Genomic DNA, 16306 nt, shown 5'->3' with positions numbered 1-16306 from the left:
TTGCTGTTTTTTCACCGTATTTTAGATTTGTGTAATGGATTTTAGATGCGCACGAATGGCAATTGCCATCTTGAAGCAGGCAGCGTATTTTCGACTTGTGCACTGAATTTTAGCTGCACGTAAATGGCAGTGGTCGTCAACCGCCCGTCGTGTGGCAGTAATAATTCCTTTTCCTTGACAATTCACACATAATTTAAACTCGCAAGTTGTAAGCTTCTCCAGTTTGGCAGTCGTGGGTCAGGACGCAGTGGTGCAAAAGTCGCAGCTTTACCTAGCGGTGTGCGTAGACTGTGGCTCTTGTTCATCGTGTGCGTAACGTAGACTCATCCAGGTATTCATCCTATTCACAAACACTACACGAACGACCCTGAATACCCGAATGCCGGGCTAAGGTTTCTGGTCACCTTGATAGAATGGCGTTGCACATGGATTTTCACTGTGCAAGCTGAGCCTAGCTCGGTCGTGTTCTTCCTTTCGGTTTCTCTATGTTGCTGCCTGATAGCCCGTTGTAAAACAGATCCACGACATGCGAGCAAATGATTTGTTCGCGACGGTATAATACTGCTTATTTCATGCCTAAAAGAAGATCAGCCACTTCTCCAGGAGGCGGCAGGGCTCCAACAGATGCAAGCTGGCGACTGGCCCCTGGATTGCTTTGTTTTGTGGAGCTACGTTGCGCTTGTGTGGTACTATCGGAGTCAGCTTGAGTGAGCATCTGTTGCGTGCATGTGGTCTTGGATTTGTCGTCTGAGAGCTCTGCCTTCGAGGCTGTCTGGCAAGGGGCAGCAGCTTCTGCAGCAGGGAAAACTGGAAGCCGAGGGGTCCCTGTAGGTGGATACGGTCGCAGTTGCCCTGACGGAGCTCGCGATCTTTCGGCTCCGGCAGGACGCGCCAAAAGTGCTAGTTTCGCCATAGGCGGAAGCCCGTGGGTTAGCTGGCTTGTATTCGTAGGTAGTGCAGTTGGTGCCTCTAAAGGTTGGGTTTCACTGAGACCTTCCCGAGTTGCTGGGGTGGCTGGTGTCGGCTGTGTTCCGGAGAAACTTCGAACTTTATGGACGGTATCTGCCCCGCAGCTACTATTGCTGCATCCAGGGTTGCACTGGCTGTTCGCAGCATTTGCAATGCTGTCACATTCACGCGGCTGTACATCAGGCACGGGGATGAAGTTGTTGGTGTCAACGAGCCCATCATTACGCCATCGCCTGCTGGAGCGTTGCCTTAGAGCGTCATTTTCTCCTTTGTCCTTTTGCTCCTTTTGCTGCTGTAATCGCAGTCGGTGCCTCCTGAGTCTCTCCTCCGCTACTGAGCGTCGTCCCGGCTGCACCTTATCTTTTTCTTGTATGCAAGTACTAGGAGCAGTGTCGTTTTTGCCCTCTCCCCGTTGTAAAGCACATTCCTTTGCTACTGTTGGAGGTGAAAACGACCTTCCCGCTGCTTGGTCGAGTGGGTTGGAGTGGGCACTGCTATCACTTGCATTTACCTCCATGAAGTCACCTGTTTGCATGAACTTTCTGGATGATCCACCCTGTCTATCACTGCGTTTCTTGCGCTGCAGCTTCTGATGCTGCTGCTGATTCCGCAGCAGCACTTCTTGTATGAGCGAAACTTGACGAGCAAGACTGAGCCAATGTTGCTCCCCAAAAGCTGGCTGCAGCTCCCTGGTTGCGCTATCGCTGACAGACACGGGAGCATTCGTTTGATGTGGCGTGCGCTTACTGATGTGCGCACTGTTACAGCAGCAACGGAGATCGGAATGAGCAATTAAGCGGTGTGGTGGTGAGGGGGGCAGTCTTTTGTGCGTGTGAAAATCAGGTGTCTCCTCCGGTATGGGTGGGCTTGCACTGCGCTTTTCCGCAGCATTTGGGGGGTCTCCATAAGCGGTTCGTGAGTGTGGCTCTTCCCGATGAGTTTCAGACCCCAGCAGCGCCATCTGCCCGCGCACCTCTCCCTCGAGAGAAAGCAACTGTTGCAAAGAATCGCTGTTGTTTCCGTGGTGCTTCTGAAGTAAAAGAGTCGCTCTTGTCTGTACAAGCTCTCTCGCAGCAAGAGCATCTTCTGCCCCTTCGTATAATACTGACGTGGAAGCTTTGGAGTCTTGGTTCGTTCTCTTCGCCCAGCATCTTCTGCTCGCTTCCTGTTGAATTGAATCTGGTGTTCCTACGGTGACGCCTAGGGACGTTATGGCTCTCTTTTTGCCCTGGGGCTCTTCATGGTCCTTCTTCAACGCTGGGGGTGTGAGGGATGCTCTTGTTCCACCTATGCCGGGGGCTGCACACAATTCACAAGCTGAGATGAAAAAACGGTGTCACTTCAACAGCAACAATTGCCCAACGGGCTGTCTCTATAGGCCTCAAAGAAGTTTGACGTGAGCGTCATCTTTTTGCTTCAGCACTACTTTTCTTTGCTGAGGGTTGCAAAAAGTATTTCAGCATTCGGCTGACTTGTAGAGGCGACGGCAAACGCGGAAGATGACAGACTCCTCTGCATATGCTTGTGTAGGACAGTTAAGCAGGCTCCAAGACGCTTAGCTGCTGGGCGGTGCGGGATGATGGCTTTTTGAAGTGAAAACCATACAGCTTCATTTATGAGTGAGTTGTTTCTCTCTTCTCTCGCCTTCTTCATGTGCGACTGCTGTTCCAACTGTTCATGCAACAACCGGGCACGAACTGCTGCTTCGCGCGACCGAAGAGCCCGTCCCATGCTGGTTCGTTCTTCACAATAGCATATTGCTTGCTGGAGATACTCCAACATGCGCTGTTGCTCTTCGATTACTTCCCAGGAGGAACAGGCTGGACCATTCTTCTCAACGCCGCTATGATTGAGGCCAGCATTCCAGCGAGACCTGGCAGTGCATGGAAGATGACGGGCCGTCTTGCATCTCCAGTCAGATCTGAGCTCATTAAGAAGGGGACTGGCAACAGACGTATTTGGTGAATAGCCTGAATTTGGTTCCACCAGAGGAACACACGTTTTTGAGCGGTGGCCACTAGAGACACTCTGAGGGGACAGCATATGCTGCCTGGAAGAACAGCCTGGGAGGCAGCTTGCAGAAGAAAAGCTGTATAACCCTTCCGATGCTCCAAACTTCAAGTTCAGCTCGCTGGCAGTGCCTGTAGCCAGAGCTTCTGGAGTAGTGGCAGATTTTACAGCGGTGCCGCCCGGAGCAATCGACGCTAGAGAATTCAGCTCGTTTGCCTCTTCCAAGTCGTTGAATAGAGGCGACCCAGAAGTAACTTCGGGTGTTTTAGTCTTTGCAGGTTCGTCAGGTTCTGAAGTCATGTTGTTATTTCAGTCCGTGGACACCGTTGCTGCATCTCTTATGCCATCTCGAAGTTTGCGATGGAATGTACGCTCTTAGTACTCGTTTGACAAAGGGCCTATTGGACCAAAGTTTGTCAATTTCAACCGTATAGAGTGTGTGGAGGAGCCATCACGTCCTATAAAACTTTTTTTGCAAAACACTCCGGTGCCCCGATTCTAAGTGCTAGAATAAAGTTGTCACCCTAAAAATATTTCTCATCTGCATTCAGCTGGGAGTCTGAAAAGACAAGCAAGGAACGGCCACTTTTTCCCCTCCTGTGGAGTGCTACCTCTACGCTTCCAGTGTGCTCGAACAACGCGGGGGCGGGGGCCTCGCAGCGCTGTAAACGGCAGTATGCCTCAAGGAAATAAAACCATACGCTTTTGTTTCTTATTTACGCTACCATTGCCAAGTGGATCTTTAGGTGGGTGTTGCTAGATGTTCTCAGCGAGCGTGTATCAGGCAGCCCCAGAAACAAGTCCAACGAGGTCACTGCGCCGGTGCACGATCAGTAGATCTACGCGCGCGCGTTTTCCACTTGCATTTAGGTGCCTGAAGACATGTCTGCAATGTGGACTGAGCTAGTTGTCATTGTTTACAGAGGAAACAATTCAAGGAGCATTGGGGATGTAATCTGTCTCGTAGAGGGGACCACAGGACCTCCCGCACGGCTGGAAGGTCCCTGGAACATGTGGGACTCTTCATGGTAGCCTCCGGACGCATCTGCAAAACACTATACCAAAACCAACAATTACTACAAAGCTTATTTATTGTCCGCAAAGGGTCCTCTGCATTACCTGCGGCGGTTCAATGCCGGACGGGCGACAGACTCGGACAGCCGTGCACCTATTGAACTCGTGGATTTTTTGAGAAGGTGGATGCTTTCTTTTTGTCTTTTTCTGGCCAGTGGCAGGAATTTCGCCTTGCCAACAAGACCCAGTCACTTATGATTTCTGTTTTCGAGCATATATTTCAGGCTGTCGGTTTGCCCACTGGGCCCTTCTGTCATTGGGTGCTTTACCGTCGCCGACAAGTTTCCACGACATTTCCCTCGTTGTGTCCCCGTTCGCTACTTGTTTTCAAAGAGGGACAAGTGTCTCTGGGAAGTGCATTTAGGCGCTCCAGGAGTCAATTTACAGCCAGCCAGTACAGGCAACAGCAAAAAGATCCTCATGTTATCTTTCGCTTGACTACACAAGCAAGAAGGAGACAGCCTCTACCATAGAACCAAGAATGTGGGAAGCTGTTGTCCAACTGCCACATTCACAAACAACACCTAAGAATGCTCAAGGGGGCGAGGCCAGCCACAGAAACCCGCCGATGCCCGCATTCACGCCTAACGCAGAGTGGTGTCTCGCAAGACCCTGGGCAAAAGTCCCGTCTGGTAGGATTCGGGACTCTCGGGCCCTTTGCAGCAGAGACATGAGCCCTATTTGCAGCGACACGAGTGACACGGAACCTGTGGATCGAAACTCCTGGGCCTTGCAGCAGGGTGGTCTCATGGTGCCTCCTCCACCACCGCCTCCTCCTCCTGATCAGCCCTTGCACACCATACCCGGTGGGTCCTCGAATTCATCTATTGTACATGCAATGCACATAGCCTGCCCCCAGCAACCGCCCAAGCTGGCCATACCCCTTCCACCCGCTGAGCCTCCCAACGGTATTGAAAGGCCCCAAGCATCGCAGGACAGCGAAATGCCCCCTACTCCTCCATGGAGAAAAAGCCAACTTTCATCAAGCCATGATCCTTCCAAATGGGAAGGTCTTCCAAGGACAGCACACTTCTTCCCGTGGGGGAAGGAACAGCAACAACCGGGCAATCCGCATCCCCACAGTAGCTTGAGTTCAGCTCAGCCTCTAGCAGACCCATATGCGTTGTCGGGCGGTGCCGATCCTTATGCGCATGCCACTAGCTACACCGGCAACAAACCCTCCTCGGCCGTGAATTCACCGGGGGCAGAGATTATGCAACAGCTGGAGCCAGTGGCAAAGCTCACGGCCAGTGCGCCTCTTCCTGCTGCTTCTGAAAGCTGTGCTGGGGTGTCTAACAACGTGCCATTGTTGCTGCCGCCTCCTTTACCGCACAAAATGATGGCCCACGCCCACGCTCCAACGGGACGGCCAAGCTACTCCAATTACGCGTACCATCCGGTATCGCCATCAGCATCAACAAGAGGACGAGAACATTGGCTGCCTCCTGAAGCCCATCGAATGCGCCACCGGCTACGGGCCCGGCACCGGCCTGAAGGAATAGTAGCTCAAGGTGGTTCGGGGGGCCTCCCGCCGTTTCCCTTTTCTCCACATTGCTACTACCCACCTCAGCAGCACCCACAGCAGCAACCACAACCTGATAGGGCATTACTAGCGCTTAGGCGCACCTGCTACCGATGCAGGAAACGAGGCCATGAGGCTAGCGAGTGTCCTAATGGGCAGGGACTGCGCCAGATGCGCTTGGACACTTAATTTTCTGGAGCTAGCACTCCCGAAGACGTAACCCTGGAAGACAACCGTGGCCATGCCACAACCCATTTTGCGTCACCGCTGTTGCCTTTATCCTTCGAAGAAGGCCCTCAACTATAGTTGGTCAGATGGCAACCCGCTGGTGTCCCCAACGATGCAGCTCGTGTGTACTGCATTACCCTTGGTTGGATCCACTCAACATGTATCACCAGCGCAGTAAATATTCAGCACTGTTGTACTGTCTACTGTCCCTTACAACCTGAATATCTAAAACGAATAGATTTCCTTCAACATAATGTCCACACACTGCATAGAAAAAGAAACGCTCAGGATCGCCTGAGGGAGGCGTTTCGAGCTCGTGGTCGCCCTTTTGTGAAGCCTTATATTGGTAAAGCATCGCTACACTCCATCTCGCAGCAAAGCCCATCCAGTTCACGTTCGCGTATCGCCATAAGTTGCTCCACTTTCCGCGTGAGAACCCCTACCTAGGAGGTAGGAATGGAAGGCTTAATAACTGTGCTGAACTATTGGCCGCTATAACATGGAAACTTGTTGCTCTCATCACTGTGCAAGCTGGCTTCGGCAAAGAAGCAGTCGTCTCCTTCTCAGCATGAGCCAAAAAATCTACCGAACTTCGCCGTGCGAAGGACCAACAAGTTCCAAAAAAAGATTGGGAACGGAGTAGTTCATTACTTGGGACGATCTTCGTCTCCGCTAAATCGGCTCTTGTTCCACCGCAAACAGTGGAGCGGCTTCTGCTGATCCGTGGCAGTATGATCAGCTCTTGAGTTGAATGTCAAAGAGTTGCTGGTGCGTCGATGCAGCTTGCCTCTTCTCAAGCAAAAACCACTAGGATTGCAAGCACGCAGTACCACGCCATGCAGAAGAATGAATAGTCGCTACGTCTTTGCTTGCCAATTTGGGCGCATCAGATTTTGTGTCAAGTGAGCATATCGCTTTCCTTGTGTCGGGTCGCAACTCTTGCTCTATCGCTTTGGCTTGCCCTATGCGCCTAGACGGTGTTTGCCGGGCCCCTTCTCAGCCAGCAGGGCTCGTCCTTGTAAACCTACGGCAAAATGCCGTTGGGGCATTGTAAACTCCAGGACTATGACGCTCTCTGCCTTATACCATCGTTATGCGCATATAATATTTAGTGGGCATATTGCGAATTCGTTGGTAGCACGGTGCTACCATGTGTACCGCAGCTATGCGGTACATCAGTCGTGACCTGTCCTGACGGAACGGGGTTTCTAGTAAATTAGATTCGCCTAGCTTTGACAAAAACTGGATGAAACCTGCAGGAGTTTATATCTAGGAACAAATGCTTACTCAAATTAGAATGTCCCCCATGAGTAGTTGGAGTTGACCATAATGCTGAATAATGCTAAATACGCTAGTCAGTTCTGCTAGTGTTAGTTTTACCATTGTTCAACAGGGACCTCATTGTCAACAGGATAAGCCATAAGCATTGGCATGAGTATTACCTGTTCAGCCGAGTCAGGGGAGGCCAGCAGATTGTCCAGTGGACTCAGTAAGGAACTCACCACGATGCAACAACTGCTGTCATTATTGCCGCTACAACAGCCCTAAGTGTACCAACAAGTCCTCCAGCACTAAAAATAACCTTCTTAGTTTTGTATATGCCGTGTACCTACATCTCCAGGAGAACCAAGGTCTAATTGTTCGTTTTATCTTAAAGAATAGACACTCAGTCGCCTGTTTTCAAGGATGATGCAAAAAAGATGGGGTCTGAAGCCTATTCTCGGGTAGCAACGCTGCATATGCAACGCATGTGCATTTGCTCTATTTCGTATTTCCCACTACCCTCTTCCTCCGCCGTGGCTTCTTCACTCCCTCCTGGCTTGGACACTTCTCTTCTCTAAACAGCAGCCAACGGATACACACAGGGAAGGCGAATGCGAAGAGCATCATGGCAGCAGCAGAAAGCTAAGCTGTCACTGCGTGCAAGACACCACGCACATGTTCCAATGGGCACATCCGCTGGACCCTATACTATCACTATAGGCACTATAGGGTCCAGCAGACACACATCAACAGCAGAGTAAGCATCAACAGCTATTAAAAATCTGGTCACCTACCTGTTGGATGTACTCCACAAGCAACTGACTGCCACCAGGTAGAACCCATGCTCCCCTCCCACTTGGTTTATTTAGTTCGAACTCCCCAACATACACTGCGCCAGTAGGAAGGAGCCAACGGCCCCTCTTCAAGAACCCCGCAACCCAGTGACCAGAAAGAACAGAACCGTCAGCGCTGAAACGGTAAGAACCTTCGCCGTGTTTCTGGCCAGCAAGCCACTCCCCTGCACGCAATGTTGGAGTGCTCGTTCATCAAAGGGCATACGAAACAAGAGTGGACGCTAAAGGAGCTTGCCCTGCGCCGCGTTGTGAGGCACGTTGTACCCATGCGGCACTTTGACTGCCGGTTCTGGTAGTACCTTGGTACACATCCCCATTATGATACACCATGCAACCATGTGTTTGCCGCTGTCCTTCAACGAAATGACCGAAATACTTCGCTTCACCGATCACCTGGGGTTCCCCTGTAAGAAGCGCAGCTGCACGCCACCAGGGGTACATTCAGGCAAGACGGCCCGTCAATGCAAGCACATAGCCGCATGAAGACATGACTTGCTCTTTCCAGCTTCACTCACAAGGAAGCGGCATCACAGTATCAGATTGTGAGGTGGTAAAATCGTGGGTTGATGTTAAAGCAGAACAGCGCAGCAACGTTAACCTCCTGTGAAAACGTGGTCACGTTACCGTCTTCTTCGCTTATTTCCCTCTTTTTGTATGTCGCATCACCTAGTCCACTCTTCTTGTTGTTCTCATAGCGACCTTTGAACTGGGAGCCGTCCGAAAACTGATACTCTCCTACAGAGGGGAACGACGCACCGTTGCCTTTCTGCAGCGCTACATGCGTCGTGGCACGTTTCCTTAACGCGAACGGGACGAACTTTTTCATACTGTCTCTTTTATTCCGCACGCTTCTTTAGCGTAAACATGCTGCTGTGTCGTACGATAGGGGAGACAGTCAGCGTAAGAACGCTGTTGCTTTACATTCGACGCTGGCTGCAAATCTTCATTCACTCTCAGCAGTCATCATGTGGTTCGTCTCAGCCATGCAGCCTGCCGCATGGCATAGGTGTGCTTCTCCAGTTACCTGCCCCATGCCTAATGCCTCCGATATATTCGCCAGAAAATCTCTCTGTATTTCCTTCCTCATCTACGACGTAAGTTGCGATGCCCGGGCCTGTATATCCCCTGCTGCTGGTGCTCCTCCCCTGCGGGGTGATAATTACAAACTTGGGAGTTCCGGGTTCATCGCTTTCTCCATCCATTCTGACGGGAAACTGAGTGTTTTGTGCTATACAGATGTTGGCTGAGAAGATGTCGAGCACCTTTTACTTTTTCTGCCGCACTGCAGGAGAAGGGGCACGTACACACACCCACTTAGCAATATATAGAATATAAACAAGGATATTAAGCATGGGACAAGTTAAAGCAACGTGCAGCCACAGTACCTGTAGCAGTGCTCAACACTGGTCGTGCCAGCAGCAGCAGTGACGCAGCATGAGAGTTCTACAGCAAATACTGGGAGATATATTTGCCCTACAACTTTATAATACAGTAGCTTCAAGACCCAGGTGAATTTTTGTGGAATTATGCATCCCTTACCATCTGGCTCACGCAGCCCCACGAGGTCACTCAGCGCCTGAGCCTCAAACGGTTGCGGAGCGGTACAAGTGCTGCGGCAGCAATTTCAGTGTGCTATGGCCACTGCTTTACTTTATAGCATGCAGAAGTGGAAATTTATGCATGTAGAAATTAAGTGGGGTGGCCCCTCCATCTTCGGTGCAAATGCCATCTTCAATCGCTACACACCGCAGGAGTGTTGAACTCCAGTGTCGCTTGAGTTAGCTGATTTGCTCAAGTGTGCTAGAAGCATCCAGCTGGTCAGACACCGCACTGCTGTCATATCCTTTAAATGTCTATTCAAACCGCATGCTGTAATTAATTTGTCGCTGCCGCTAACCCTTTCCGCGGTTCCTCATCGGCCAGCGTTCCAGTGCAAAGGTACCCTGTTGCCCATTCTGCCGCTACAATGATCTTATTGTGCAGCTCCACAATGAAAATTTCCATCTGCAGTTATAGGGGTGTCTGACAGGCCTTCGCTGAAGCTGCAAGCTAAAGGTGGAGCCTCAATAAAATTGTGCTTACGCAGCATCGATGGAATGAGGAAACAGGCGCTTCGTTCATAGAGTATACACCAGCACAGATACTCTTAAAACGGATTACTTTTGGAGTCTGGAAAGTCTGCAAGGCGTTGAGTAGCTCATATGCCATCACCCGTCTGGGGGGGAGACTAAATTAGAGCTAGATATGGGGGCTGCAGCAACATAAACGGTTGTTTGATACTCGAGTATTCGTTCTTCCCTGATTCTGCTCATCTTTGGAGGAGTCAAAACGCACTATATGTTCATGCAAAACACCAAAGGTTAGGACCCTTCCAAGCAATATAAATACGCCATCTTCCAGGAGTGTTCAGTTTTGCGTCGTTAGCGGGTGCAAAGAGGTGCAGCATCACGTCAGCCCAGCGAATTGCCAAGGACCAAGGTCATTTTGGGCTTGGTAGGTCGTTGTGGTCCACCCGGCATCTTCGGGAAGCGTTCTGCTGCCCCTTGCCGAAGGAAGAAATTCTGCAGTTCCTTGAGCGCCTGGTAGGCCCTGGGCTGCAGCGGTGCTTGCAGATCCTCCAAAAACTCCAAAAGCGCCATCAGGGGCCCTAAGCTGCACACCGCTTAGCTCCTCATGGGTAGATGCAGCTTGTAAACGGCTTCCGGCGAAGTCCACTCCGAAGGAGTTTGACTGTAGGTGTTGAGGAAAGGCTGGTTGGTGGAGCTGTTGCTTCTCCGGGATCAGTCCGTTATTTTCCCGTTGCTGCGTGACTTGCGCGGTGGTCTGCCTCCCTATCGGTTGTGCAGCTGCACCCGTATGCGGTGGAAGAACCATCCCGTTAGCAGCCAGTGCTGCGTGTAAGACCGAGACCGGAACAGACGTTGCAGTCGGTGGGGGCTCTATGGGAGTCCAGCTGGTGCAGGGAGGGAATATTGGGGCCACCTTGTTTCCGTCGACGGGGTTCCTTGCTGGGTAGAAGGGAGATTTCGGCTCAGGTAATGCTAGGTCCTCTTCTGAGGGAATTGCTTCGTCGCCTCCCCACGCCAGAGCAGGTAGAACAGTCCCTACCTCCCTCTCTGTGATAGATTTCGACTTCTCACGGGTTCCAACATATTGCTCCTGCGACTGAGGACGCTGCCTAGTGATTTTACCATCTTGTAGTGGGGCTGATTCGAGGGCTTCCCTGCGAGGTGCGGGGCCCAGAGGCGCCCCAGGAACCACGCCGGTTCTCGGTGTATTCATCGGTAAAGGGTGCGTTCCTACTGGGGACTGGGCTGCTCCTCCATCTATAGTATACGGCAAGATCTGTTGAGGTTGCTTCTGTGCCCCCAGCTGGGGTAATGCAACGCTACCAGCTTGGCCTCCGTGCTGCATTACCAACTGGGCCCCATTAAGGCGTACTGGGGGATTGCTTCCCAAATTGCAGGCAGCGGCCCTCGGGGGAGCCGCAGCGGAAGGAGGAATCCACCGCTGACGTGGAGTCTGTAGAGGACCACCTGCCGCTGCATTTTGTTGTTGAGCTTCAGGGCATCCGATAGCAGGAGTAGCCGGTTTACCAGCGAACCGCTGTATAAGCTGCTGCAATCTTGCTCTAACGGAAAATGTTCTTGGGGGCTGGGGAGGCTTGTGTAGATGATAGCAGCATCCTCCCACTCCATGGGGAGCCGGCCAGGGCAAATTCAGACTGTCAGAGTTTTGGGGTGCGTTGGACGTCGTCACCCCGGATCGATGCGCTGCGACGGCTGGGTGAAGCAAGTAGTTGGCTAGCTGGCAGGATAGTGTTCCTGGAGGTAGTTCAAGCTGCTTCTCCACCTCGTCGGGAGGAGGCTTGTTGTTATGCCTCAGCACGTCAGGGAGTTGACTTCTCGCCATGAACTCTCTGCAGACGCAAAAGGCAAAGCGACCTACCAGAACATCTGGAAAGGAGACAGCATTTTGCATTGCTGCTACGTTGCTCACCACGCACTGCACTGCATGCGACAATACAGATTTCCCCCTTTTGCTTGTGCACTTCTTAGTCGCTTGTGCTGATACTTGTTTTCTTGCCTGTGCGAGTACATCAACAGGCAGAGGATGGCTCGTCGCATTTCCTTGGCTGCTTCAGGACCGGTTGCGGCAGCTGACTGAGGAATCCCCTTAGTAGAAAGGTCAGAACTGTTTTGAGGGTCTTTGGACCTGACTGAGCTATTGTCCTCGTTGTGCACCATGCATGGCTGTCGTGAAGCATTTTTTGCGTGCTTCTGTTCGTCCACGGCCTTTGTTGGCTTACGTACACTGCCCCTTGTGGCCGTCTTCGACCAATCACGACCTCCCTCAGCTTCTCCCCGATTACGGCCGCGCTGGTAAATTCCTTTGCTCCTCTGCGAAAGGTGGCTGTCCCCCCCTCGCCTCATAGCATGCTTGGTTATATCAGAGATTCCATCATTTGCGCTGCAACGCTCAGTAGAAGCGGAGGAAGTACTCCTGTACGTGCGGCTGCTCCCTGTACTGTCTGCATGCAATTCGGGATAATCTCCGGAACAAAAAGTTCATGAGATGCTGCCTCGTACGAGTGGATAGTCTTTCTACCTCCCTTAGTTAAGTTTATTCTTGTTTCCCTTAAAAGTTTCATACTCTACGAAAAACAGAGTGATTGCACATCCAGGATGCATCCTTCGACAGGCTCTATCCTGCTACTTTGTCAAGAAAAGAGTAACTTGGAGTGAGCCTCATTGCTTGTGGAATCTTCGCGAATATTGCTACTACATTTATGCCAACGTAGAATGACTCGGGGGCAAAGTCTCTAAATTTGGCACTACTTCCAGCCCGTGTGATCAAAGCAATTGCTGAACGACGCATTTCTAAAGATAAGGCTTTCAGAGGCACATGCGCTCTGGAGCATATTCCAGTAGTTCGTGGCTTTGAGCGTGGTACTCGTGTCTCGTAGCTTATGCGTAATGGTGGTGGGAGGAGGGGGAGAGGGGGTTTGTAGGGTTCTGCACGGAAACTTCAGTGAAGAAAGACTAGCCAGAGCGATTGGTAGAAACAGGAGACGGCGTATAGCATTGTCGCATTGATCTCGAGTGCTGCAAAGACAAGCCACCAAAAGAATACTGCAGGTGCACACAAATGCAGTGCTTCGCATCCCCAGCACGTCGTCGGCTGTCTTGTTGGGTACCGGGCTGTTTTCTACTGCATGCACACCTTTTGCTCTGTCGTATGTGAAGGGGGAGCGTTGACTGCTCTCCTGCTCCGACTTTTCTGCCGAGAAGCATAGAGAACACACAATTCTGATCAACCGTTGAGCAACAACGATTTGTGTTGTTTCCTTCCACGCCTAGCATATGCTACACTTTGATGGGCAAAAGTAGCATCGTTAGACGTTTCCAGTACACTTGTTTCGAATATGCTCATGATATCATTGGTGGAACCTGGCTCCCCATTTCTGGTAGGGGCACTAACCTTGGTTTCCCTTGAAGGTGCATCTCTTAGTTCTTCAAGCAACACGGCCGCAGTATCGCGATGCTGTGGTGGCTGAGGCCGCGTTCAAACACAGCTGTACTACACCTCATGAGCATTTATCCTATGCTGCTCCTTCACAGAAGCTGTAAACAGACTTTGTAGGTTGGCGCGGAATGTGTGCCCAACAATTTTAAGGGAATTATTGGCTTTTCTCATCAGCGTCTTGCCTCGATGTTGTTAAGTTGTTGTTGCAGCTCCATCAGTTCGTCCTTGAATGTATCTTTGAGCGTCTGCAGAGAGGCAAAGGTTCAGCTCACCCTAACCGGGTAACTTCTTCAGCAAGTGCTTCAACGCTTGATTAGCGAATTCGCTTGAGTGGGAGAACTGAGAGCTGAACTTTCTGTGGACAACGTCAGTAGAAACCGTGCACGAAACAGATCTTACTCAACCTAGCTTTCCCCTTTACTTACTTTGACTGCTTTCTGGATTTCTCTTTGGACGTCGCTTTTCACATCAGCCATTGCTTGTTCTCTGGTATCTTCTGTGGGCGACGCTGAGTTCTTTCTACCAGATGCGAAACCAAGAGTACCTCCCGCCTCTTCAAGAAGCACGCCCCCCACGGAAGCCGCCACTGGCGCAGGCTGAGGTAAATCACTAGTCGTTTTTGGCATCTCAGTTGCTCGTAATGCTGCAGCGCTAAGAAGACTGAGCTGTTGCTGCAGCAGGTGCTGCTGCTGCTGCAGCGTCTGCTGCTGCTGCAGGAGTTGTTGCTGCTGGGTAATCTGTTGTTGTTGCTGTTGCTCCAGAATTGTTAAGGGTGCTGATGTGGCGGTTCTGACCGAATCAAAAGCCTGATGAAAGCCACCAGTGCCAAGTGTTGAGATATGCGGGTTTTCAAGCAGAGCAACAGTTGACTGGCGAGGATCGCCCCTGTGCCGTTTGTTAATATGTTTTTCTAAATAGTAGGAGTTGATAAATTTTTTGCCACACTCCCCACACTGGACGAGCATACCAACAACTATTGCTCCATTTTCTGTTGAGGAGTTGCGAAGACCTCCTTCCGACCCAGTATCAGCGGGCGATTTCCCTTTTGACTGTACAGCTGACAGCCTCTGCTGATCCTGTCTGCCTTCCTGGATTGTCTCATATTGCTGCAGCTGTTGTATCTGAGAGCGAGTTGCTGCCGGCAAAACTGCGCTGGTACCTGACTGCAGGGCTTCAAAAATGGGCGTCCTGTCCCCACTCGTCGTCAGCGTCTTAGCCATTTTGCCTCAAGATTTTCATGTGAGCTTCTCCCCGCTTTACAGAACTTTGGGGAAGATGTAACTGCTGCACGCGTTGCAAAATTAGGAAATAACAAATCGGGCCGACGAGCGGAGCGCCGCCACGTTTTTCAGGCGGCTTCCTCACTGCGGGGTGCAGCACACCAAGGAATGCTAAAACAAATTCATAATTTCGTCACTAACTTTCGGGAAGAAGTGAAAAAAGCCGATCAACGGCGGGATGCAGCTTTGTGCCAATGCTTCGTCCCAAGGTCACCCCTTCACAACGGAGCCGCATCACATCGACGGAAGTTCAAGCTCCCCTAAAGGCTCGTGCTGGAAGATAGTGTGTCCCATCTCAGCTAAAACCCTCTGAAAAAGTATCTGAGAGGAAGGACAAGAACGTTCATTTTTTTTAGAGCTCCGCTTGAGGGGCGACGCAGCTTGTCACCAGCACGCCAGGCGCAGCACCGCAGCTGATCAGTCTGCCCCTATCCCCCAGAGACAAAGGAAATCAAGTCTGGTCCAACAAATATTTGGCCAAAAAGGCAGGACAGCACTGAAAAGGAAGGAAGCCTCGAAGATAACCATTTGGTATCGTCACGGAAGCCGCCGTGCGCCCGCATCTGTGCAGATTGAACCCTTAGCATTCAGTCACGAAAACGGTGGGAGGCAAGAAATACGGAGTTGTACACAAAATTGAATGCTTTTGTTGTCATGAATGGAATTTCACGCTCCTGTTTTCGCCAGATTACATTAAAAAGCTCTAGGCAGCCTCTCCAGGGCATGGCACGCAGCGTCCCGTATTCGTTGTATATCTCGAGAGCTGTTTAAAGTGGCAAGCACTTAACTATCAACCTTGCAGGTGGCAGTTATCCACTGGAGCCTTAGTTTAGGGACTCTAATATAGTTAGGGTTAGGGCGAGGGTCTCACTTGATCCTGGAGTGTCAGTACGATTGGTCCGCCACAAGACATCCTCCCCCCCTCCGGCTATTTCAGGAACATATGATGCTACAATGATAATCCCATACTATTTCTCACCACTGAATTAATGCATTATCTCTAAATCACACTGTGATCAACCTTGAAGAGCCCCCGCCGCCGCATGAGAAGTCCAAACTATCAGTGACCTCCTAGAAACCCATCAGCGACCAGCATGTTTGCAGGTGGCCACACTCAAATATTTACTTGATTCCAGAAAGCAACACCTCTGTAGTGGGGTTCCAGTTCTACGGTTTGCCCCTATTTGCGAGGCTCCTGGCTACTGTGTAGCACGTTGTTGCCTCCAGCCTCAGGAATGGGTTATACTTTGATTTCATTTCCTTTTTTTTCCTCTATTGATGTTATTAAAGCATACTCAATTGCCTCCCAATTCGGTCTTTGTGTGGAACATCATTCTCCTGTTGTCCTCCTACTCTCAGCTTTGACTCTTTTCCACAATTTCGTTTCTCCATGCACTTCGTCCACCAGGCTTCTGGAAACGTGTGTACTGTGGTTCTGAAAAGCTGACACCAGTGACTTTCCATATTCCTGTTGGTGTTTTCTTGCGCGGTGTACATGCCGGACACCACTTCTCTTTTTTATAAGAGGAATGATGCCCGGCCTAGGGCTTTGTATGCGAGGGCATTTACCGCACAAAGAA

At 51.0% G+C, this 16306-nt stretch overlaps 4 protein-coding genes across 4 annotated transcripts; 1 reads left to right on the top strand and 3 right to left on the bottom strand.

Moving 5' to 3' along the window:
- Window positions 1-565: 565 nt before the first annotated feature.
- EAH_00005420 (hypothetical protein, conserved) lies at window positions 566-2487 on the bottom strand (the record flags this gene model as incomplete). The annotated part of the gene is made up of 2 exons (XM_013392838.1): window positions 566-2268; window positions 2442-2487. 2 exons carry the CDS (start codon window positions 2485-2487, stop codon window positions 566-568), a joined length of 1749 nt encoding a protein of 582 aa, XP_013248292.1.
- A 2134-nt stretch (window positions 2488-4621) lies between these two features.
- On the top strand, window positions 4622-5764 carry EAH_00005410 (hypothetical protein, conserved; the record flags this gene model as incomplete). Its single annotated transcript, XM_013392837.1, has 1 exon — window positions 4622-5764. The coding sequence occupies one exon, from the start codon at window positions 4622-4624 to the stop codon at window positions 5762-5764; it is 1143 nt and encodes a 380-aa protein (XP_013248291.1).
- Window positions 5765-10365: 4601 nt separating this feature from the next.
- Window positions 10366-11832, bottom strand: EAH_00005400 (hypothetical protein, conserved; the record flags this gene model as incomplete). The annotated part of the gene is made up of 1 exon (XM_013392836.1): window positions 10366-11832. One exon carries the CDS (start codon window positions 11830-11832, stop codon window positions 10366-10368), a length of 1467 nt encoding a protein of 488 aa, XP_013248290.1.
- Window positions 11833-13128: 1296 nt separating this feature from the next.
- Window positions 13129-14666, bottom strand: EAH_00005390 (hypothetical protein, conserved; the record flags this gene model as incomplete). The annotated part of the gene is made up of 4 exons (XM_013392835.1): window positions 13129-13200; window positions 13402-13473; window positions 13629-13691; window positions 13872-14666. 4 exons carry the CDS (start codon window positions 14664-14666, stop codon window positions 13129-13131), a joined length of 1002 nt encoding a protein of 333 aa, XP_013248289.1.
- Window positions 14667-16306: the final 1640 nt, after the last annotated feature.

The sequence above is a fragment of the Eimeria acervulina genome, genomic scaffold (assembly GCF_000499425.1).
Source record: "Eimeria acervulina Houghton genomic scaffold, Eah_scaff22, whole genome shotgun sequence".
In the NCBI taxonomy this organism is placed as follows: domain Eukaryota; phylum Apicomplexa; class Conoidasida; order Eucoccidiorida; family Eimeriidae; genus Eimeria; species Eimeria acervulina.
This window is presented reverse-complemented; position numbering and strand designations above follow the sequence as displayed.